Source organism: Acomys minous (assembly GCF_964271855.1).
Source record: "Acomys minous genome assembly, chromosome: 3".
In the NCBI taxonomy this organism is placed as follows: Eukaryota; Metazoa; Chordata; class Mammalia; order Rodentia; family Muridae; genus Acomys; species Acomys minous.
Genome location: NC_140485.1, coordinates 119085795 through 119111294, shown reverse-complemented (window position 1 = coordinate 119111294; position 25500 = coordinate 119085795). Strand labels below are relative to the sequence as shown.

The following is a 25500-nucleotide window of genomic DNA, read 5'->3' as shown; positions in this document are numbered from 1 at the left end:
GGGAAAGCCTGGGGCTGCGTATTCTTATCTCTAATAGTGTTTTCTCTTGGGGTGTTCTAAATGTTGTTATCAGTCACCTTCAAAACACAGAATATTGATTTGTAGCATTTCATGTCTCCTCAGAAATTTTAGCCACCGTTTTGAAGCAGTATCGTCTATACCAAAAAGTTTCTCTTACACATGATTAGGAGCTACTAAGCCCAAGAATTTGAGGCCAGCTCGAAAAGTTAGAAAGACACTATCGCAGAAGAAGAAGAGGAAGAGGAAGAGGAGGGGGAGGAGGGGGAGGAGGAAGAGGAAGAGGAGAAGAAGGCGGCAATGACAACAACTCTGACAACAGTATTTAAAATATCCAATTGGTTCTGTATTAGTAAATGTTTACTGTTTTGATCAGATAGGTAGAGGTTATTTCATTGTAGAAATTACATTGTTTTAAATATACGTTAGTAGATCATGAAGGAGAAATTCTTACTTCAAGAAGTTAAAGACCTCCATGGAATAAATGCTGGGTTGTAAGTTGTTTCTAGTTAGCATGTATTGTTAAGAAGAGCAAAAGCCCTAACATGTTCCATAGCTTATAATAGCACCATATACTCAGCTTCCTGTGATGCCTTCGCGCTCCATGGAGCTGTTTCCTTCACCTTCCTGCTGAGCGGGGCCTGTTCTTCATTGCTGCGCTCCTGAGGCCAGTGCCTGTGTCCTGTTGTCATGGTGCTCTGCCTACCATCACGGGTGGCCCGTGCCTTGCTTGTCACACACAGGCATCCTGTGAGTAGATGGATGGATATGGGGAAGAATTTCTTATAGTCCCCTTCAACGCATGGAGCTTTTTCAAAGACGATAAAACATGTTTTTCTTGGCCACTAATAAGAGAATCACTTGTTATTTTCTTTCTTCTTCACCTTGGGTCATGTATCTGGCAAGCGTTGCTATGATACCGATTTGTGGAATGGGAGCCCTTCATCAGATTTCATAATCCTTCAGTAATTATAGCCTCTTGAGCAGGAGTCATGGCAGAGACATTTATATAACCATGTTGTTTTTTAAGGGACCTCATCTGAAGCTACATTCGTGTGCAGTGTTTTTCCCGAGACCACGGAGCATTCTTATCTAACTCCCACACCAGTTCATTCCTTCGTGGGCTCAGAATAGCTGCTTACTTCTCACTTCCCAGGCATGCCTGCTTTTTTTTTTTTTTTTTTTTTAAGAGAAGCCAGCATTTTGACATCACTGTATTTCATCAGCACAAAGCCGAATGAAGTCATTGGTTTGAGTTTGATCCCTGGGACCCATGTAAAGATGGAAAGAGAAAAAAAGTTACTTACTTCACAGAGATGTTCTCTGACCGCCACATGTGTGCCGTGGAGCGTGTGCCAGCACTCATACGTCATGCTCATAGAAATAAACCCTTGGACAATAGTAACAAATACAATTTTTGTTTTGGTTTTTGTTTTTCGAGACAGGGTTTCTCTGTGTAGCCTTGGCTGTCCTGGACCCGCTTTGTAGACCAGGCTGGCCTCGAACTCACAGCGATCCGCCTGCCTCTGCCTCCCGAGTGCTGGGACAAATTTTAAATTAAGAAAAAAAAAGAAAGAATTTGTAGGCTGGATGTGCGATCCTGGGGAGACTGAGATAGGTCACAAGTTTGAAGCCAATCTGAGCTACATAATGAGACCCTGTCTCAAAAATAAAGGTAAATCTGAGGACCAGATGTGTCTACAGTCCAGTGTTGGACCTAATAGGCATGAGACCGTGGCTCTAACCCATAATACTTGAAAAAAAATGAAGAAGAATACAAGAATGCTTTTTCAGATTTCTTAAAGCACCAAGTGCTTTGGCATGTTTTTCTTTTCAAAATAATGTCACTGACTCATCCAGTTTTGGGAATTTTAAATTTGGCCATAAATATTACAGCTTAAAGTTTGCTTGTAGTTGTTTCTAGTTAGCAGAGAGATGTGGCAGGCGGATCATAAGTAGTCCAGCTTAAATAGCAAGACCCTGTCCAAAGCCCCCGAAAAATAAGTATTACAGGTTAAGATGTATTAAATCTTAAATCAAGGTATAAGTCTTAATTCAAATACTAAGATTTCTTAATCTCTACCTAATTAAAATTTAAAAATATGAAAACTTCCAGAAACCTTCAGTTTCAAAAAATATTCATGATATTCTGTGTTCTAAAAATATTTACATGGTTCGGTAAAGGACAGTGTGCAGTTTGATAAATTAGAAGCATTTGAGGAATAAAACAATAAACCAAAGCTGTAAGGTAAATGGCACATGAAGCCCAGTCCTCGGAAAGTTACACCCTGAGTAGTTCCGGGGTCTCTAAGGTATTTACACTGGTTATAAGGAGAAACTCTGCCACGTTCTCAACTTGCTTTACTGGGAAAAAGAGCATCAGGGGCTCAGAAGAAATACAAAGTTCTAAGTGCTAAACTGAGACAACTTTTATGTACTGTGCAGATGCTCACCTCAGCCACATGAGGCTAGAGGCCCAGCAGCAAGCTTCATGGGAATGAGCTTCGTGTCAGAGCAGACACAAGTAGAACCCCATGACATGGGCTGCCTGGGAGCATCTCCTGTTTCAGACATGGCTATGTGGGGAAGGCAATGTAGAGCAACTATGACATATAATGTAAAGTGAGAACTGCACACCTTTAATCCCAGTGCTCAGGAGGCAGAGGCAGGTGGATCTTTCTGAGTTTGCGGCCAACCTGGTCTACAGAATGAGTTCCAGGACAGCCGGGGATACATAGAGAAACCCTGTCTCAAAACAAACAAACAAAGTAATGATTAATCATCATGGTCATCATCATCACCACATCTTTTGCTAACTAAACTCCCCCCTGGAAATTGAGAGCCACTTTCCAAGTATGGGTGACAAGCTACAGTTGGCAGATGTTTTCATTCAGTTTTGTAAGGGTTTCAAAGAGCTCAAAAGAAGTGGTTGAATTGATGGCTACTTTGAAATCATGGTAGTTACTACACAGGCCCCTAGATTTTAACCATCAAAATAAAAAAGCAAATATAATTCTGTAGTGTAAGCTTTCGGATATCTTGATAACCTTTAAGTATAATTTAAGCATGTTCTTATTGACTTTGTAATTGTTTTAACTCATGCATTTCTAAATGTCTTGAGAGGCTGTCCAGACTGGCTTTTCCAGATCACCAAAAAAGTTGAAAGCACTAGAGCATTGAAGTGCTTTTGTGGAAAGCCTTTGAGTGGCCTGAAGACTGTACACTCAGTTGGGAGTCTACTGGTTCAGGGAAAGTGGAAGCCAACAACTGCTCTTAACCCCCAAAGCCCAAACCTGTCCTTTTTGGTCAACAATGAACAACGTGAAGTTAAACTAAATTCTGCTATCCAGTGGTGCTACCTACATCAGAATACTCTGGAAAGCCTTGTGAAACGCAGGGCTTCTGCCGTTGCAGTTCAGCAGGTCTGGCCTCTCTGTGTCAGCGGCCCTCTGGCGTTTCTCCAGCAGTTCACAGACACGCTTTGATGGCTTAATCTGTAAGGATCTGTTTTAAGTTATCAGCATTTTTTAAAAAAAAAAAACTTAAAGGTTTGTATTTGATTCAGAACACCCTGTCAAGAAACTGGGCGGGTTCCCTTTACAGTGTAGATCTTTGAACCACTGAAAGAGCCATTTGCCGTGGCAGGAGGTAGCAGCTCTTGGGGACACCCTGCCCACAGGTCTTCAGGCTCTCCCGAGGTTTGCAAAGACATGTATGCTTCAAAGTCATGGATTGCTACTCGTGCTAAAACCCCACACACGTTAGCATTAAGGAAACAGTTGTGGGACCTGCGTTCATCTTAGCATTGCTCTAGTTTGATCTCAGCAGTGCTCTCTGCCTCTTATCCCGAAACCAAAGTACCGCATTTGTTACTACAACACAGGTGCGGGTCCGCAGGTAGGTCGGCCACTTTCTAGTCCACGTTCCACAACCATGACAAGGCACCCAATGTAACGTACTTAAATGGCGGGAGTTTTATTCGGACTTGATTTCAGAGGCTTCAGCCTGTGCCTAGATCACTTGGCACCATTGCGTTGGGTCTTGTGGCAAGATACACGGCAGCAAAGGAAACTACTAACTCTAAAGCAGGGGTCAGGGGTACCTGCCTGCAAGGGGCAAGGTTTATAGTTTCCTCTCCCGGGACATGCCTTCAGTGAACTGGGTCTAGTGGGGTGAGGCCCACCCTCTGTAGGCTCTGCCAGCTCCCCGTAGCTCCATGGCCTGGTGAGCCAGCTTTTATAACACGTGGACCCAAGCCATAGGTGACACAAGAAAGCCTTGATGGCATCAGGGAACCCTCCCCTAAGACATGCCGTTTCTGTATACGGATTAGCTGGACAGAGGGAGATACGTGGGGAGCAACCAGAAGAGGGGAGCTTTCTCTGAACTCTTTATCTGCCTGAGGATAGAGCCTTCAAAAGGAGCCGTGCGTGACTCCAGCTTCCTCCTGAGCATCTACTCGCCTTTCCCCAAATCCTTTACTACCTCTAAGTTGCTATAGTTCCTACCCTTCCCCCCCCCCCCCACTTTGTGAAGCAGGCATATAAACTTCTGGTTCTTACTGTTTGTTCTAATGAAGTTTAAAGAGCAGGGTGACTGAAAGCTGTGAGGCCGCCCTTTTCCCCACCCTGTGCCACACAGCACAGAATCCTTCCTGCTCTTAGCGCCTGTTCCTCTCTCCCTCCGGGGCACATCGTTTGGAATCAGCATGGGTGTCCTATACACCAGAAACTCCCATTATCTGTCTCGGCTTGCTCCTCTTCCTCCTAGTCCTTAGCACATTCTGTTCACTACCTGTGTGTGTCTCCTTTGGGAGACTTTAGCCTCAGCGCCATTATCGCTGCAGTATGCCTGTATTGGTGACTGCTCACTGTGCGTCTTGCTGTGTACACACACGCATACTGTTCAGCTCCTGCCTCCCACCTGTCATTTTGTGCCGTACAGACAGGACAGCTGGTTAGGCAGCATAAAACGTGTGCTTTGCCCTTCAAGCTCCCGTCCTAGCCAACTGAGCTGAGCGGCCCAGCCCAACTAGCCGGCCATCCTGACAAGGTGTTTGCCCAGCCACCAGCCTGATTTGCCCTTCAGAGCTACTGCTGCTCTGGCCCCTCCCCACATATGTCTGTGACAGCGTCCCAAGCTTACAGCTTTATTACTGTCTTACCAAGACCGCATTTGCTCCAGGTCTGTGCTGTTAAAAATGTGGAGGGAGGGAAGAGCCGCTTAAGTCCATTCAGCTATGAGCATAAAGTATCTTAATTCTATACTAGAAACGTGTTTTCTTTTAAATTTATTTATTTGCTCTTCTCTCATATATTACATCCCGACTGCAGTTTCCCCTCCCCCCTCCCCTCCCCCCAGACCCACTCTTCCATTTCCCTTTGGAAAAGAGCAGGCCTCGCCGGGAGATCAACCAAATACAACAAAACAAAACCCAAACAGGACTGGGGGAAAAGCCACTGAGAGGATGATTCCTAGTGATGTCTGCTATTCTGATAGACTGGAGCCCAGCATAGCTGTCATCAGAGAGGCTTCATCAGCACCTGGCAGGAGCAGATGGCAACCCACAGCAACCTCAGGCAGAGCTCGGGGAATCCTGCAGAACATGGCCCACAGACTGAACCGTGCAGGGCTCATAGGGGCTTACAGAGACTGAACTGACAATCACGGACTCTGCGTGGGTCTGACCTAGCCCTCTGCATACATGCTGAGGTTGTGTAGCTTGGTGTTCTTGTGGGACTCCTAACACTAGGAGTGGGGACTGCCTCTGACTCTTTTGCCTGCTTTTGAGACCCTTTTCCTCCTACTGGCTTGCCTTGTCCAGCCCTGATATGAGGGTTTGTGTCTTATCGTAACTTTTTTCTTTTCTTTTTCCCTTTCCATTTCTGCCTTCCTCCCTCTCTGACTTCCCTCCTTCCTTCTTTCCCTCCTTTCCTCCCCCATCTCTTTCCCTCTCTTCCCCCCACTTTTCCTTGTTCTTGGTAACGGGAGACAAACATTATCGCCCAGGCTGACTTGGAACTCACTATGTAGCCCAGGCTGCCCTTGAATTTGCAATGAGCATTCTGCCTCGGCCTCCATGACAACCAAGTGAATCTAGTGCTCCTGACTGGGGGGTGGGGGGCGGGGTCGACTGTGGTAGGACGCAGGGATTCCTAAGTTATAGAGTTCACAATGTAGGCCAAGGACTGGGAAAGGATCGAGGAGGCAATAATGCACAAAAACTGAAGATAACCACTGAGTGTTTCTTCTGTTAGTTCTGCCTTAACCAACAAGGTAAATTCCAGGATAGCCTGGGCTACATAGTAAGCCTGTGGTAGCAGGGGCGGGCAATGAACATGAAGTTGGGTGGGTAAGGATGTATGAATCTGAGGATAGTTGCGGGGGAGGGCAGACATGGTCAAAAAGCACTGTATGGTCTCCTCAAAGAATTAATAAAAACATTATTTTTTAAATTGGGAAGACAGCAGTGTTGCAAAAGTCAAAGAAAGCAAAGTGGTGGTTTGAACAGTTTGAAACATTTTCATGAGAGAGAGTTGAGCTGAACTATGTATCACAAATGGATGTGGTTCTGTACGCTATGGTAACAATGAATATAAATCATTACACGGTCACAAAACACAGTGAATCTACTGTGCTGAGAGTGGACCATAATGTGAAGTGCAGGTGGGTGATGCTGATGGCGCGACCATGTATGCATACCACGGGTGATGCTGATGGCACGACCCTGTATGTGTACCATGGGTGATGCTGATGGCGTGACCCTGTATGTACACCCACGGGTGATGCTGATGGCCTGACCCTGTATGTACACCCACGGGTGATGCTGATGGCATGACCCTGTATGTACACCACAGGTGATGCTGATGGCCTGACCATATATGCATACCACGAGTGATGCTGATGGCACGACCCTGTATGTGTACCACGGGTGATGCTGATGGCGTGACCCTGTATGTACACCCACGGGTGATGCTGATGGCATGACCCTGTATGTACACCCACGGGTGATGCTGATGGCATGACCCTGTATGTACACCACAGGTGATGCTGATGGCGTGACCCTGTATATACACCACGGGTAATGCTGATGGCCTGACCATGTATGCATACCATGGGTGATGCTGATGGTGTGACCTTGTATGTGCACCACAAGTGATGCTGATGGTGAGATGCTATATGCACACCTTCTCAGGCAGATGCATCATTTTAGTGTGGGAATGTGGACAATGGGTAAGGCCTTCTGGCCAGTTGTGCTCCAAACCTGATGATGCTGTAAAAAGAAGAAGGAAGAGAAGGAGAAGAGGAAGATCTAATGTGGATAAAGGGGAGATGCTGAGGCTGGGGTCCAATGAGGGCCTGAAGAGCAAGGCGGCTGGAGGCAGATGGCTGCAGGGTGGCAGGAATGGGCTATCCCGTAATTTCCCCCAACTTTAAATTCAAAGATTAGTGGCCACTGGCATGAATTGGGATAAAATCTGTCTTTCGGTACCTACCACTCATTCTTAGGGAAGTTTATATGAAATTTATGTAGGAATTTAAAAAAATATGTTACTGATTTACTACAGAAGAGGAACAATTAGTTATTGATAGTGAGACGTAAGTGTCACTGATTAAATGCTTTCAGACAATCCTTGGGATTTAATTTAATTTACACTTTTTTTTCCCAGTTAATATTTTAAACTGAGTCCACTATTTATTTAGGGCAGCTTTCACTTCTCACTTTGATTACATTTTCATATTTAAGTGTGAAAGCTTTACTGTTTTACAGTTACAAAACATAATAAGTCTATAAATTATTGGCATTATTTCTGTTAATTTTCCTTGAAGTAACGTATTATCCTGCTAAAATAAAAACAACCTCTTTCTCCTTTAATTAAGCAAATTCTAATGAAGTTGAATTTTAATTATTTTTCTTTTCCAAGTTATCTAAATGGTTTCTTCTAATTACAGACTGAGCTTAATTGATTTAATCTAATTTTATAACTGCACCCAGCTGCTGGCCTTCAGCTGGGCAGCAATTACAATCTCTGACTGACCATTTCTCGTGAAAGCTGGAAACTGTTGGCATGGTTAGCGTTCCCTCCCTTTGCGTTCACTGTAGTTTGCTTGGTCAAGCACAGGATTCCCAAGGCACCTGGGTAATGTGCATCGCAGCTGTTGTAGCTGGGGATGGCGACTGGAGAGTTAAGTTGTCAGTGAAGGAGGAGAGGGTTGCCCTGTAACCTGGTATGCACTACACTAGGGAGGATTGTCTCTATCTGAAGAAAAGCTTTCCGTTGTTTGTTTGTTTGTTTGTTTGTTTGTTTGTTTTAAGATGAAGGCATTTTTCTGAGATCTGGGAAGACGGCTTTGTGGTTAATATTTGTCTTGCAGAGAACCTATGTTCAGTTCCCAGCACCCACATCAGGTGGCTGCCAGTTAATATCGCTCCAGGGAACCCAACACCCTCTTCAGCACTCCCCGGGCTGCTGCACTCACATGTTCACAGACACAAACATATACACACAACTTTTTGTGTGTGTGTGTGTAGTGTGGTGGTGCACACCTATAACTTGGGAGCACTTGGGAAACGGCAGGAAGAATAGAAGTTCAAGGTCATCCTTATCTATTGGTAAATTCAAGGCTAGCCTGGGCTACATGAGATCCTGCCTCAAACAAACAAGCAAATAAACTCCCCCCACCAAAAAAAAATTTTTTTTTAATTAAATTTAAAGTGTGTAAAGTTTAGTCCTGTTGGCTCAGTGCCTGAGGGGACTATAAGGTGAATCAAGGGTATGCTTTCAATATTAAACCCAAACAGCTTAGGAGGTGATTTTTTTTTTTTTTTTTTTTTTTTTTTTTTTTGTTCCCACAAAATACGTTGGACACATGTGGTCTACAATATCCTTTTCCTTGTGTTCACTAAGGCGGCTGTTTCCTGGGCTGTCTTAGAACAAATTATCAAAACAAATTTCACAGATTACTTCAGGAGAGTTTGGGATTTGCAAATCTCAGAGGCTGAAAGGTTTATTTCTGTACTGTGCTATCAGCTGAGACTGTAATAGCCACGTGATCTCCCCCACACAGGACAGGCAATTTTCTCTTGTGTCTGGACACTGGCCCGTAATTCCTCACACACTTGCTTGGCCATTTGATTTTGAGTCTTGTCTGATAAAAATATTGAATTTAGCACTGACTGACACCACAAGTATAGAATTCCACCTCTGGTTGCACTTGATGGGTTTCAGTCAAAATGGATATACACGAAGAAATATATTAAATTGCTTTCCGAATAGATGTGCACGAGGTTTAATTAGTTTCATGTTGAGATGTGGATCATGTCTCCCAGGTTGTAATTATGCATATGCAAATGTTCTGAAATGGGGGGCATGGTGGGGGGAGAGCTCAAAGCTGAAGCATTCTCACCTTAGGTATCACACCTGTTGCTTGCCCCCTGGGAACGCCAGCACCAAGTCAGCCTAAGTTTCCTCTCCCTCAAGGCGCACAGGGCTATTAACCTATGGTGCTGTTTCTGAGCCAAGCCTGTGTGTCCTGTTTTAGTAGGGCGCTGTCTGAATAATTGGAAGGAGGAAGAAAACTGAGGCTGCGTGGACTAAAATGCATATTTATCTGGTGTTCACTCCTCTGACCTTTGACTGTTCCTACACAAGCTCACAATCATTATGGTTCAGAAGGCAAAGGAAGGAAAAGTTCTCAGTACTCAGGGAAATGGGTGTTATAAAATTGCTTTATTGCATCATATAATACAAATTTCACAGCCAAAATTGGATAAATATTTACCATCTATGATTAAAATGCAGCCGGGCGGTGGTGGTGCATGCCTTTAATCCCAGCACTCGGGAGGCAGAGGCAGGCAGATCGCTGTGAGTTCAAGGCCAGCTTGGTCTACAAAGTTAGTCCAGGACAGGCAAGGCTACACAGAGAAACCTTGTCTCGAAAAACCAAAAAAAAAAAAAGAAAAAAGAAAAAGAAAAAGTTACAATAATTCTGGAAGGTATAGTTGAATGAGTAAATATGGGGAAGAAATATATATAAATATATGGGATATCAATGTGTATTACAGTAACTTTTCCTACAGATAGATTGAAACTATTAGATTAGACATGAAACTACTAATATCCAACAATGATAAAAGGTGATGTCACCTGTTCTCAGCCATTACCCCAAAAATGTATGTCCACAGAGGCGATTAAATGATGGCCAGGTGTGCCTACACAGAGAAAACTGAGTTCCAGGTTTCTGCTGCCTCTCAACCCATATTCTTTATTTTATTAAAACTCACAACTAAACCCGTACATGATGTTGTATGCCTGTAATCCCAGGACTGCAGAGCCTAAAGCAGAAGGTTATGAGTTCAAAGCTAGCCTGACACCCAGTTCCAACCAAGGGTTAGAGTACTTGACTAACAAGCACAGAGCCCTGGCTTCATTCTCCAGGTCATTTTTTTTTCATGTGCTATAGAATATGAATTCTGACCAAATGAACGTTCAGTTACATCAAGCTTTTGATAGAAGGGACTTCCATCACATCATGAGTTCAAAAGTCAAAACAAAGCAGTTGGAATCACCAGGACCTCCAAGGGAGAGGCCATTACAAGCTACTGGAAGTCACTGCCAATGGACTGTGGGATGGTTCATTCACTCTTGTCCACTTGTCCATGGCTGGGCAGTTTTTAGCAGATGGCAACCTCCAGTGCCGGCTGCCTCTGTATTTGGCTTTGAGTCCATCAGAGAGACTATCCCATGGCTGCCCGAGGGGCGTCTTGTCTGTACGCTTCCCTTGGCCTTATTCCAGCAAGCTCACTCAGACACTAATGGAATAAAGCTCTTAAGGCAGCCAGAAGCTCACTCGAGGTTTTGCAGGGTGAGCGAAAACTTACTGAACATCGTGGGTTTTGGCTCAGTTTTCCTATTTGAACATGAGGAAAATAGTAAACAATATTAGATGGTTATCTGAGCCAAAGTGTTTTCTTTTTCTACCAATAAGTTTAAAGGTGGTACAAAAAGCCCTATCTACAAGTTTCCTAAGAGTGTCAATGTTTTTAATTTTAGAAAACTGAAGATAAATTTCTACTTTCACTTTTTTGTTGTTTGCTAGAATTTTTTGCTTTTTGGGGTGGCATGGGGTGCTGAAACCAAACCCCAGGCCTTCCATGTGGTAGGTGCACCCTACTTCTGGGCTAACTCCAACCCCCAGGTTTTCTTATCTAGCAAGATTCCCTGTATTATTAAACTAGATGTGAATAATTTATCTTTCATATTATTATGATGGAGGTTTAAGAACTTCCATCTTAATTGATGTTATAACGGCCATTAAGTCTTTGAAAAAGATCCTTTCTCAAACTCCAGAAAGACTGATGATCAGCTTTCCCCAAGCCAGATCAGATGCTAAGAACCATAGCAACATGTTCGGTCTGCCTGGCACCTGCAAGATGGTTAGAACTGAGCTGAAAGCCTTTGAAGCCATCGCTGGGCCATTGTTCTTTGCCACATCTGTTGCCCAATCCCCAGGAACACTGTCACCAAGTTAAAGCTCCGAGGAGAGAGAAAGGCAGTTTACTCCGTATGTAGGGAACAGAGAAAGTCAGATGGCTCTGTGGTTTGCCACCAGCAAGGCGTTGGGCTGCCTTTCCTGGACATTATTTCGCTTACTTTTCACGACTCCAGGTCTCCTTTGCTTTCTTTACCGAAAGGCAAGTAAGACTTAGCTTAAGTGGTCTGCAGAGGCTTCGCACAACAGAGACAGGTTTGCTGGCTCTGAAATGCATGTTCACATGGAAGTCCCTGGACACTGTGGAAGGGCATAAAAGTTGTGAGAAAGGCCTGAGCAACAGCCTCTGTGTATCGAGCCTGTGAAAGTTGTACTATACATCCTCCCGGTTTATCCTCCCACCGCCTCTGAGATGTGGGCACATCGTCCCCGCCATGATCTACTCGTTGCCACTCAGCAAGTGAGATCCAGGTCTGAGATCAAATCTGAGTCTGCCTGTCTTTTGTACTTACTATAATCACCAAAAAAATAGTTGAAGAAACATACAGTTGTGGAGCAAAAAGTCTGACAACTCAACCCTGGCACGGTGCTGTACACGTGTAATCGCAGTGCTTGGGAGTGTGGTGCACACAGGCAGAGGCATCCAAGGCTGCTACATCTGGATCCACCATCTGTAGGAAGAGCAGATACACTGATTGGTGTGGGCTTTTGAAACCCAAAGCCCACCTCCACTGACATACTTCCTCCCACAAAGCCACGCCTACTCCAGCAAGGCCACACCTCCTATCCCTCTCATGTAGTGCCACTCCCTAATGACCAAGTAAGTATTCAAATATATGAGCCTGTGGGGCCATCTTCATTCAAACCAGCACACTTTGTCCTAATGCTTATACAAGGGGCACTCCACCCAGTCTCACTTTTTTAAAAGTATATTTATGTCTGTCTGTGTGATTGTGGCAGGGATGCAGGGGAGTGTGCATACTGTGTGCTAGCACCTGCAGAGGCCAAAGCATGGTTTGGGACTTCCTTGAGCTGGAGTTACAAGCCATCCAGCCTGGGTTTGGGGAACCAAACTCAAGCCCTCTGCAAGAGCAGCAGATGATTTAAGCCACTGAACCCTAATCTTCGTGTTTTTAATAGAAGCTAAGCCCGCAGGATGAGGTGCAGCCTCAGTGTCGTTGGTGTTCATTCGTGAGTTTTGTTGACAGCGTCATCATTTGCTGTTAGAGGGCTGGGACCAGCGTGCAGGGTCTTACTCATGCTCAGGGCTCTAGCCACTGAGCGACACCACCACCTCCAACCCACCCCTAGCCTTGATGTAATATCAACTTCATTCCCTGATGCCCAAAGATGTTGGACATAAAACTGTATCTGTAGACAGTTGGCTTTTTTCACAGTAAAGCAAATTAGAACCAACCAAAAGAGGAAAGCTTTTATCAGGGCTTTTTCAGAAAAGTGACTCCCCATAGACACTTATTGTCCGTCTTGTTACAATACTCAGTTGGGGTTGATATTTGTCAAAAGAATTATGAAAGAAAGTCAGTCAGTATGGAAAATTTATAAGATGTTGTGTGAGTGCTCCAAGCAAGATACACAAATATGTATTTTTAAGCCAGTGGCACAGTTATACTCTTTATGTAAAAACTGATGTGATCACGTTCTGAAAGTTTGCAGTCGTCCTTTCTCTCCCTCAGCCTTCAGAGTGCTAGGGTCTCAGCTGTGCCCTCCTAAGCCAGCTCTGTAGAGCACGCTCTTTAGTTCAGTTCATTCTGTATTCTTCATAGTGCAAAAAGTTCAAGTGACGTTCATAATAATAGGCACGGGGTATGTGTGTGTGTGTGCGTGTGTGTGTACCAACAATTGGGTGTTTTCTATAAATCTGTCCATTTCTACTAATAAGGTGAAGTGTATAGGGCATTCATAAACTGCGGCGCGCAGCCTCGCTGATAAGGAGCACGCCACACTCAAGATTCTTCTGACAGCATTTATTGATCAGCTCTTTTTGATGGCAGATGCGAAGGACCCCAAGTCCCCCAAGACCCGCTGCTTATATGCTGTTTCGGGAGGCGTGCCGAGTCCTCATTGGCTCACTCAAGTGCCTAATTAGCATGTAGTAAAACATGCTTTGCGCAAGCGCATTAGCGAATGGTTTCGCGCCACACGCAGGCGCACTCAAGGCCAGACAGCCGTGAAGAACCAGGAAGCAGGAAACCGGCGCCATCTTGTAATGGCGATTGCGGCTCCTAACAATAAACAACCTAACTTGGGAGGTGCTGGAGATGACAATAACATTAACAACATTATCAGTAATAACAACAACAACAACAACAACAAATTATCGTCCACTCACTCCCAAGCCCTGTGGCACATCTATTCATAAGTATTATTTATGAACTTATAGCATAAGGGAAAACCTTGCTCTGTCACAGTGAATGACAGAGGTTCCAGTGAGTCTCCAGTTGGGGCCGGTGGGGGAGGGCCGGAGGCTGCCTCTCTGACTCTGAAACGGTAGGCCAGCCCTACCGCTACATGGTGACCACTGACCACATGATTTTTAAATAAGAGCACCCTGAGCTGTCCTGGGTCAGTGTCAAGGCTCAAAGACTGTTTCTGTACTCTCAGCTGATTAGGTTCAAACCCCTTGAACCCTGTTTTCTAAACAATATCTAATAATAATAAAGAATATTTTCTAATAATATCCTGCTCTGGTGCCGTAGAGAAGGAAATCACAGTAAGCCATTTATGAGTAAGGACAGCAGGCTAGGGAGGAGCCAGGAGTGCCATTTGTAAATAGGTCAGGAGGACCCTGATGTCACAATTGAGCAGAGATGCAAAGAAGTGAAGCAAAGACCCCAGGTGCCATATGGGAGAAGAGCTTTACATGCCCAGAGTCTGGAATGGACTGTGGCGGTAGTTGGTTCTCCTGGAGCAAAGTCCTATGGGAAGTGGAACCCCTTCAAGACCAAACCACACCACACTTCCCAGGCCACGGTAGAGACCTTGGATTTTACTCTGGGTGTGGTGGGGGGGTCGTCGCTAGAGAGTTCTGAGCAGAGAGAGGGTATGAAGTATTCTTATGTGGTCAGTGACCTGAGGACAGACTGAAAGGGCCTAGATAAGTGAGAGGACACACTTGCAGGAGAGATGCTCAGACGCAGTGCTCAGCCGCTTTTCAAGGCAAAACAGAAAGAACTAATGAATTAAGTGCAGGGAGTGAAAAGAGAAGCCAGTGATGACTCCAGAGGCTCAGGCCCCTTGAGCGGGGAAAGCAGATGGAGTAGCTGACGTGAGTGGGCGTTGGAGGTGGAGCAGGAAAAGGGCAAGGATTGGGTTTCGGCATGATTTCTGAAACTGCAGCGAGCATCCTTTGAAAACAGGTCCCGTCGAGCAACTTATGTAAAACAGCTGCCCCGGACATGGAGAAGCCTGTAAGAACCAGAGGTGGGCCTGTTTTTCCGTCCCTCCTGAGGACATAGCTGACTAGAGATGCGCCCAGCAGGTGTAAGGCGGTGTGAGGCACCCAGCACCGAAAAATACACTGATGCTAATAATTAGCTGTGAGGTTGAACTTGGCCAGAGCCTTCCTCCTAGCACATTTGTCTCCTAGTTCCCCCTTGGTGACCTACATGGTTCTGTTTGTGGAATGTTTGAATCTCCTCATGTTTGAACTTTCTAAGATCTGGGCTGAAAGAATGGTTCCTGTGATGTCATCTCAAGCAGGAGAGTTTTTTGTCAGTTTGAAGCCAGCCTGAGCTGCATACTAAGCACCAGGGTAGCCCAATACCTGCTATCCAAGACTCAGTCTCAAAACAACAACAGAAAGATGTAGCTTTCCATGAAATGTGGCTAAGAGCTCTTCCCGCCCTTGAGCACGCCGCTAACACAGGATTGGTCACGGCTGCTGAGCGGTGCCTCCTCGTGGTTGGGAGCTGTCCCTACTCTACTACTTTGTGGTTGTGACTCTAGCCTCCTAATTGATGTAAGAGTTAACAGTAAATGTTGGATAGCTGAGTGCTTGTGAGTGAATTTTAAGGAACTAATGAGATGTCTCTTTTTGTCTCATTCTGTAGCGTCTGATGCCTTTAAAGTACAAGACAAGAAAAGTGCCCTCAGCCGCCTCTCTTCTGCAGTTTCAGGACAAAATAGCAACCACTCAGGAAATAAACCAGGTATGATAGCAGGTGTTTACATGGGGCAAGTTATTTCAAAAGCCTCAGACCCAGGCTAATGAGTAGAAACTAAAGGTAGGGTTTAGGAGTGCTTGATCCCTGCCGCCAAAAACCTTCACACATTTGTGAGGCAAAAGCAGTCTCTCAAAACCTTGTTCCTCTGTCTGTGTGTCTGTCTGTCTCTGTCTCTCTCTCTGTGTTTCTCTCTCTCTCTGTGTTTCTCTCTCTCTCTCTCTCTCTCTCTCTCTCTCTCTCTCTCTCTCTCTCTCTCTCTCTCCTTTTTGTTTGAGTGAGTGCTCTGTTCGCATGTATGCCTTCATGATGACAGAAGAGGGCATCAGATCACATTATAGATGGCTATGAGCCACAGTATGGTTGCTGGGAATTGAACTCAGGACCTCTGGAAGAACAGCCAGTGCTCTTAACTGCTGAGCCATCTCTCCAGCCCCAGATTTCTCTCTTCTAAATAGAAATGAAAGTACAAGCCTTTTGGAGTCACTCAATCACTGAGATGGTGTTTGTAGTCACATTTACCTACCATCAAGCTGCATCTCAAAGGTGCTGTGCTTGAAGTCAAGTCATAACACAGTTTTTGAGCCTGCATTCCGGCATTATTGTATATCTCCTATGAGTTTTCTGGAAACCCACTCAAGTCTTAACATAGACACCCACACAGTAGTAAGTGTGTTCCGTTCCGTTCCCTGCAATGGTCATACTCTACCTACAGGGTAATTTTATGTAATCACTTGTGACTCATAATCTGTTCCATTCAATGACACAAAGAAAGAAACTGCACACACAATACACACATCAGAACAGGCAACACCGCCTTCTTTCCGGCATCTCAGCAACCGGTGTGTGCTCGTTGGTAAGTTGAGCCTTGCACGGTAACGATGGTGATTGATAGTCTCCCAAGGTTCTCGGAAACCTGCCTGATGCATTGTTCAGGCTGGACCCCTCAGCTTCAGTGCGTCATGAGAATGAAGACAGAAATGCCCGGGTCTAGTCTTAGAAAACACTCTCCGTTACACTGAGTTTTGTCTTTTTGTCATGTGGAAAGCATATTTATCTGAGTAGGTTAGTCTGACCTGTCTTGTAGGAGGAAGACAGCAGTGGATGTTGTTGCTTGAGCAGTCTCAGCCGGGTCTTAACGAGCAGACTGAGGTCTCCCCTCTACTTAGTTACCTCTGTCCACCCATCTTCCCACCAGCAGCCAGTACTTGCTAGAGGCTTCTCTGTGTCTGGGATTGGGGGGGGGGGTGGCGGGGGGTAGAGAAAAGTTAATTCAGAGCATGGCTGTTCTTGGAAAAGATTGCATCCAAAGACCTTGTAGGTCTATGTGATCTGGCTGATATACAAACACGCCTTTAATATAGGAGACAGAGGCCAAGAGATAGGAGTTCAAGGCCAGCCTGATATAGAGCCGATATTATGTAAAGAAAAGCTTAGATCCAGGCACAGTAATGCATGCCTTTAATCCCAAACAAAGGTATAATTAGTCTGTAGAAGGAAGCACCCATGTTTGAAAGTGATGTCTAATTGAGTGGCAGAAAAGGTGACGAATCAGAGAAGATTTGAGAGGATAGGATACGCCCAACTCTAACGAGAAGAGAGAGGAAAGGGAAGCTACGTACGTGGCAGTTTTTCAGACAGAGAAGGGAGTTTTACCAGGACAGTGATAAGAGTGATGGGTTGCAGAGAGAGAACTCAAGTGAAGATGGAACTGGCCAGAAACTGAGAAGAAGCCAGAAGATTAGAGCAGATGGCTGAGTTAGTTTGAGGCCAAGCAGAGCAGTTCCAGGCTGAGAGAGAAGACAGATTCAATCAGTCAGCTGAGAGAGGTTTAGCCAGAACAGCTGAGTGGAACCAGCCAGCCCAGAACTCAGAAAGAACAAGGAAGGGTGAGCTCATTAAGCAGTAAGTCTCAGAGGCTGAAGACATTCTAGGCCTAGGTTAGATTGTATGGATGCTAGCAGCTTCAAGGACCAGGCCTAGGTTAGCGCGTGCGTGCTCACACGCTCTCTCTCTCTCTCTCTCTCTCTCTCTCTCTCTCTCTCTCTCTCTCTCTCTCTCTCTCTCTCTTCTAGCAAAAATCTAGTTCAAAGATACATTAACTTGTTACTTTCATACCAATGAGAGACAGTAGGGAAGAAAACATTAGATCTGTTTTCCGTAACTAAACCATTAAATTTTGGCTCAAGCAGAAACTTTCTATGTACAATAAAGACACTGTAGTTTATGACATTCAGAAGTCCTGAGTCTGAGCGGACTCTTTTCAGGCAGGGCGCCTTTGGTGTTGGGCGGCATGGCGTGATGATGTGCACAGTGCATGTCATGTAATGTTTTCCAAGCCACGGCTGCAGTGGAGGCGCGCGACGCACAGCACAGGCATGCAGGACTGAGAACACCACGTGCTTCATTCCATGTTTGATTTTGAGTTAATTTTTGGTTGTTTAACTCCCAGGTTTTCATGACTCTTCAGTTACACGACCCCATGTGGGAGTCACAGCCGCAGTGTAAACAGCTCAGATTTTGATAATAAGAATAATAGACATGTGATAACGTAGTGACACAGACATCATATTACTTGATAAAAAAATCAAAAGGCTTCAGAAAAATTATGATTTTTCACTTGATTTGTTGTTTTTACTGTTTGTTTTTTCTGATGATGTGGGGAGTGAAAACCAAGGACCCACACGCGCCTGCTAAGCACTACCACTGAGCTGTGCCCCCAGTCTTTGATATGTTTAAACACTTAGAAGTTCTCAGAAAAGTAACGATACCAAAGCATATCGCCAAATGTAGACACATACTAATTTTCATAAGAATTATTAATATTTCAATCAAATTTTTAAATTTTAGTTATGTGTGTATGTAGTCTGTATAGGGGTATGTGTGAGTGCCCCCGTGGGCTAGAGGAGTTTGTGGGATCCGTAGGGCTAAAGTGTAGCCCTATTGTGAACCCCCTATTGTTTTGATGGGAATCAAAACTTGGTCCTCTGCAAGAATAAATAGCTAATTATTCTTCCATTGAACCATTGCTTCAGCCTCTCAATCATCAACAGTTTAAACAGGAGATAAATGCCAATATATACCTTTTTAAAATTCACTCTTGTCACACTCTCTCATTTCAGATCCCCCGCCTGTGCTACGGGTTGATGACCGGCAGCGTCTGGCCAGGGAGCGCCGCGAGGAACGAGAAAAACAGCTAGGTAGCCCAGGCCTGCGTCACTTGTGTGTGTGGTCATTCACTAGCCACCTTGTTGAAGTGCTGGTTTTTCTGCTCTGGGACAAGGGACACTTAACACTGAGAGGGTCGGCGTCTCTGTGGCACTGTGCTGTCGTGTGTTTGCCTGGGGTTGGGAAGCAGCCTGGTGTGTGATGCAAGCAAAGGGCAGGCAGCTGCAGCCTACACCACCAGCGAAAGCAAACGCAGCACCAGGACAGTAAACACACACGGAGGCACGAGACACCGCCACAACTCTTCCTGGTGTCCACGCTGAAATAATCCTGCTGTTGACTTTACAGACAGGAAAGGCAGGGACCTGGTGCCAAGGCCCCTGCTTTTCCTCTCGTCACCAGAGGCCCTTGTGAAAGGTCAGCAGCTCTAGCGTTTGCCTGTAGCCACCTGGTGAGCTGAGTCACAAGACTGGCTTACCAGGAAGTGGCGAGCATAGCACAGAAGAGGGACAGTTTCCGTGTTCTGGGACGTTGGCTAAGGATGCCAGTTTGCCATCCTTCGTTTTCAGAACTGAACTTTTATATCGAGTGGTCTTACGGTTTCAACCCAAACAGCTATTTTTTAACTTCACTTTTGCTTTTGGCAGTTTCCTATAGAGAGCATTTTGATTCCCATCGCCCTCACCCTCTCTTAAGTTTCTCACACCACCGTTGTGGCTACGCCAAGTCCTTTTCCCACATTCGTCTCTTGTGTGCGTGTGCATGTGTATATGTATGTGTGCGCTCATGTGCCTCTGTTCATGTGCATCTATGTGCACATGTATGTGTGAATATTTGTGCTCATGTGCCTATGTGTGCTTGTGCAACTATGTGCATGTGTCTGTGTGCGTGTGCACGCACGTGCGCTCGTTTAACCATGGCCGTGTGTCAGTGGGTTTGCCTTTTTTTTTACAGAGCATTGTAAACTCAGCAGCAGATACCCAATTACAGACAGTGACTGGCCCTCCCCAGCGCCCATCAGTACAGTTCAGCAGGAAGGGCAGGCCAGATTGCCAAACAAGGGTTCTTACGAGCTCTGAAGAGAAAATGCTTAGCGTGTCTAGACTGTGCAGATGTTTTGAAACTAAGTCAGGCTTAGGCCTGAGGTCTTCACAGGAAGCGGCCTGTGCTGTACTGAACTTGTGAGGTCTAGAAGAGCCAGTTCATCCCCAGGAGAACCTAGTCTCTCTAGACCGTTCCTTCTGCTGTTCCTGACCACGTGGTACTTGTGGCCTGGTGACATTGGTGATGTTTTTAGCACGGACCTGTTTCTCTTCCTTGCTATAGTAGCAAGATGGTGTCATTTTGCTTGTTACTGTGCTTTTTTTTTTTTTGGTTTTCCAAGGTCTCTCTGTGTTAGCCTTGGATGCCTGGACTCACTTTTTAAACCAGACTGGCCTCAAACTCACAGCAATGCGCCTGCCTCTGCCTCCCGAGTGCTGGGATTAAAGGCGTGTGCGACCACACCCTGCTTGTTACTGTGCTTTTTACTTTTGTTTATTTTTTTAATTTAATTTTTTTACTTGTATGTATATGTATATGTTGTATGTATGTGTGTATGTATATTTGTGTGTCTATTTCTATGTGTATGTGTGTTTATGTGTGTGTGTGATATAAATGTGTGGGTCCCCGTGCCATAGTGTGTGCTTGGAGATCAGAGAACAACTGTGGAATTGGTTCACTGTTTCTACCATTACCTAGGTTTTGGGAAGCAAATCCAAGTTATTAGGCCTGTGGGAAGCCATTTTACCCACTGAGCCATCTCGTCAGCCATTTTTGTTAATTTTGTTTTTACTGACATAGAGTCTTATTATATTTACCCAGGCTGGCCTCAAACATGGGATTGTCTGCCTCCTTAGTTCTGGGATTACGGGCACAACACGCCATATCCGATGCTGCTGAGATGTTTTAAACACACTTTCACTAGCTTGCTGGGAAATAATTAAACTCTGCTGCTTTCCAAGCCTGGTGTTTCCTCCTGGACCTCATGTCCCTGCTTGTGCCAGTTTTCCTGCAGGCAGGCAGCTCCTGGAAAGCAGCTGGTTGTGGCCTTTAGGCCTCCACCTCGTCCCATGCACACTGCTCCCTACTCAGGTTGGTAAAACAAGTTGGCCAGCACCGGAGTATTAGAAGAGAAAGGCTTTTAATGAATAGGAGCCCATTTGAAATATGCACAGTATAAAGACAATAACAACAAAAAGTCAACTACTACTGTGCTTTCAAACTTTGTAGTGCTGCATATATAGAAATGTTTAAATTATTAGAAGGAAACTAAAATTAATGGCTAATGATCGTGATTATTTTCTGTTGAGTATAGATTGAAATCATTTTTTTTCTTGTTGGTTTCTTTGTTTTTTAGTCCAGAACTTTTACTTTAACTATTATTTTATTTTATTTTTATTTATTTACTTACTTATTTTGGTTTTTCCAGCTAGAGTTTCTCTGTGTGGCCTTGGCTGTCCTGGAACTCACTCTATATAGACCAGGCTGGCCTCCAAACTAAGTGATGCATCTGCCTCTGCTGGGACTAACAGCGTGTGCCACCACCACCCAGCCTGTCGAGACCTTGTAAAAAACAAAGTTAGAAGCAGGGAGGGGAAGGTCGGGTGTTTTCATCTGGTGGCGCGGTGTGCTTGTGCTGGTGGGCAAGGAGGCAGGGTCTGTTCTTACTTTCTGTGTTATTCTCTGAGTCACGCTTTCATGCTTTTATGGTCAGATCACATCCTGTGGCCTGTTCTTTCTATATTGTCCATCAGCTTTTCATATAAAATCTAGCATAATTCTTCCTGTGTGAGACTGCACTGTGGGTTGACTGGGCATAGGGCCTGTGCACTCTGAAAGCTCTCAGTTCTGTCTTAAGAGCTCTGTAAGTGTCTCCTCAACCACCCCAACTCCTGCTAAATCAGTTCAGGCCATCCCTCGACGTTCCCTCCTGATGTCTGCATCTCTCTGGCTGTCTCTCTTCCAAGCTTCAGTTGTGTTTGTTTTCTTCACCTAGGGGGAAGTGTCTCTGTCCTGCTCATTGGTCCCCATGTGCTTGGCACTGTGTTGGTGGTGCTGACCATTCTCGCATCTCTTAACTCCTCACAGGCAGCAGGAGGTGCCCAGTTGCCTGAAACAGTTTATTTTGCTCTATGGATTTTGGCATAGGCCTCTGTGTGGTCCAGGCTGGCCTCAGGCTCGCAGCACTCCCCCTGTGTCTGCCCCTACCTCACCCCTAGTGCCGAGATTACAGGAGCGCGATGCCACGCTCTGCTTTAAGCTCAGGTCCTGTACAGCTGCATTGTCATCTCTCTCCAAAGCTGAGTCACCATGGTAACATCGGTGCCCTAATCAGTTGTATACCTTCTTGGCCCTGAGAAGTTCAGGTCTCATTTTGAGTTTTTTTGGGGGGTGGGGGGTGGTTAGCCAGTTTTGACATTCCCACTGTTGTTAGAGGTACTGGGGTCTTCTTCATACCGGTCTTAGCTACTTACATGCTTACTATGAAGACATGAGGACCCGAGTGCAGACTCACTAAAACCGGAGTATGGCATTGTATGTATACAACCTCAGCTCTGAGGGGGAAGGCAGAGCCTCGGAGCTTGCTGGCCCAACAGTCTTAACTGAAACAGTGAGCTCCAGGTTAAGGTGCAGGGTGATAGTGGGAGATAGCTAACCTCAGTCTCTGCCTCTACATGCACATGCATGGGTCAGCACCTGTAAACATATGCTTAGATCATGCATGAGTCAGCACACATGTACACACACATGCTCAGATCATGCATGAGTCAGCACACATGCACACACACAAGCTCAGATCATGCATGAGTCAGCACACCTGTACACACATGCTCACAGTATGCATGCATGAGTCAGTGCACCTGTACACACATATGCTCACAGCATGCATGGGTCAGCACACCTCTATACACACATGCTCATGGCATGCATGGGTCAGCATACCTGTAAACACACATGTCCACAGCATGCATGGGTCAGCACATACACCTGTACATACACATGCTCACAGCATGCATGGGTGAGTACACACATATTCTCACAGCATTCATGAGTCAGCACAACTCTACACATACATGTTTATGGCATGCCTGGGTCAGCACACCTACACACACACACACACACACACACACACACACACACACACACACACACAATCACAGCACGCATGAGTCAGCATACCTGTAAACATATCTGCTTGTGGCCTGCATGGGTCAGCACCCCTCTACACACACATGCTCACACAAGCATATACCACACGCACACACAGCACATGCACACACAGAAATCTTCCTTGACTGGCCCAATACTGTTTACTGATGAGTACGCGGTTTATTCAGGGGCCATTGGCAGCTAACCCCAGACAGTCTAGACTTAGCCTAATCCTTTAGGTGAGGCTTCCGCCATCCTTAACGCAGCGTAAGAGTAAACCATAGAGTGTTCTGCCCCTGTGGAATGCCTTCTGCTGTTCTTCTGGCTCGGCCTGAAGGAGATTTAGCTTAGTCACAAAAGGACCCTGTGGTTCCTCCACTTACACCTCTGTGTCAGATCAATGCCAGCTCTCATCTTCCAAGCCTCAGAGGCAAGTCACAGTCACCCTGTCATGAGATGTTTAGCATACCTGCTGCATTTTGTGTATATTCTAATGATATACGGTGATGAGTTATTTCTACTTAATTTGTATATGCCTCCTTGGGTATATAAATTTAAAGCCCTTTTTCCTGTGACCTCCATTTCTCAATACATGGCACAATGTAAATATAAAATATGTGTAAGAAAATTTGCTGATGTCCCTTAATCTGCCGTCTTCTGTGAACTCATGGTGACTGTGAGCAAGGGGATGGCCAAGATATACTTCATTATTAGGTGTTGTGTCGTAACTGATAATGTAAATGGTTTCATAGACTGTCAACTTGTTTTGAAGTATACTGTGAAGATTTAGCTTAAGGAATTCCAGAGATTCTACAGCAATAGTAGTGATCAGTAGCACCCTTGTTATCCCCTGCGTTAGCTGCTCAGCGTGTGTTAGCTGCTCAGTCACCAGTACTGGAGGGAAAACTCCCCAGGAAGTTGTAGCACTGTGGGTAAACAGCAGTCCTGTGCTTCAGAGAACTGATGGACTTTTCTCAGAGGATGAGGAGTAGAGCATAACGGGTTCTGTAAGGGCTGCGGGTGAGGGGATTGTGTGTCCTCACACAAGTGTGGTGCCTAGGTGGTGTGTTGACACAAATTTGACACAAACCAAGAGAGTGAAATGTAAGAGTCTGTAAGTGCTGGATTTTAGCAACTTCTAGGGGCGAGAAACTTTGTTCCTGTCCATTAGTAGAAATAATAAGCCCTGGTACTAATTTCTCTTCAAAGATCATTGATGAGGATCAGTGAATTTGGCATTTATAGGACAGTGTGAACATTTTATTCCAGATAGCTAAAAGCAAAACAAACCACCGCCTCATTTATCACAGTGTTTGTTTGTTTGTTGATATGAAATCTTGCTATGTAGCCCAGGCTGACCTTGAACTTACGCTCTTCTTGCCTCTACCTCCAGAGTGCTAAGAGCATAGTTGCGCACCATCATGCCCAACTCCACCCTTTCCCTTTCAAAAGGACTTTGTGTTATTTTGATTCATGTGTTCATTCAGCTAATAGTTAATAAGTGATTAGTTTTTCACCAGAGATGCTAGGATATTAAAGATAGGAGCTGAATAATAGTCAAAGGTAACATAATGTCTGAGCCAACATTCATTTCTCTTACATCCCATAATATAATGATATCGGATTGTGAGCGTGTCAGTAAATGCCCTCAAACTATATCTGGAATATAACTTCTTGTTCCTGCTGCCAGCACTTGTCAAGCTACCAATAGTCTCTGCTTTGTTGCCAGACCTTCGCTTCCCCTCTCTCTCTCTCTCTCTCTCTCTCTCTCTCTCTCTCTCTCTCTCTCTCTCTCTCGTTGTCTGTTCTCAACACCGTGTCGTACCTCTGCTTCAGGACTCCCGATGCCTTTCTGTCTCACCCAGGACACACCAGAGCCCTGTGGTTGGCCTCCTGCTCCTTAAAGCCACCAGGCACATCCTTGAGTCAGAACCTTACCAGCTGTTGTTGGCCCCACCTGGGATACGCTGTCTGAGACACCCACGTAGCTCACTCTCCCCCCCTTCAAATGTATTGAAATGGGGTAGTTCCTGACTGCCTTACTCAGACTCGCAGCTCCCTCAAATCAGACTCCCCTTTTCTCTCTAATACTGTCAGCATCTAAGCAGGTCAGACTCTCTAAGGTACACCTCCCATAAGGGAGGAGGGCCGCACCTTTTTCAACCTCTAAAGACCAGTAGAAGAACCTAGAACAGCCCTGCACACAGTAAACGCCCTTCTTGTTGGATGGTGAGTCGGGTAGATACGTGCATTTTAACTGCAGGTTAACACAGCAAGTATTGCAAGTTAGTGCCGTTGCCTGGTTACCATGTATGCGGTGCCTGATTTTACTGTGGCGCTGTCACCTAAATGCTAAACTCTTGAGCTTAACCTGCATCTGAGATTAACAAGACAGAGGTAGTCTGTAAAACAGCTGTACTTTGAATCTTATTGACTTCCATGTGCTATT

The 25500-nt window shown here is 45.3% G+C and overlaps 1 protein-coding gene across 11 annotated transcripts in view; it reads left to right on the top strand.

Annotated features, from left to right (window-relative positions):
• MAP7 (microtubule associated protein 7) overlaps positions 1-25500 on the top strand; it is a 135032-nt gene that overhangs the window by 64901 nt on the left and 44631 nt on the right. For 6 of the 11 annotated variants that reach the window (XM_084776276.1, XM_084776277.1, XM_084776272.1 and 3 more), the window contains exons 2-3: positions 15582-15680; positions 18815-18892. In XM_084776276.1, the coding sequence (XP_084632402.1) occupies positions 15582-15680; positions 18815-18892 (177 nt within the window). Of the gene's footprint in view, positions 1-14349; positions 14503-14933; positions 14953-15581; positions 15681-18814; positions 18893-25500 lie in introns of those variants that run through there. The other 5 variants (XM_084776271.1, XM_084776279.1, XM_084776273.1 and 2 more) reach the window with 2 other exon arrangements.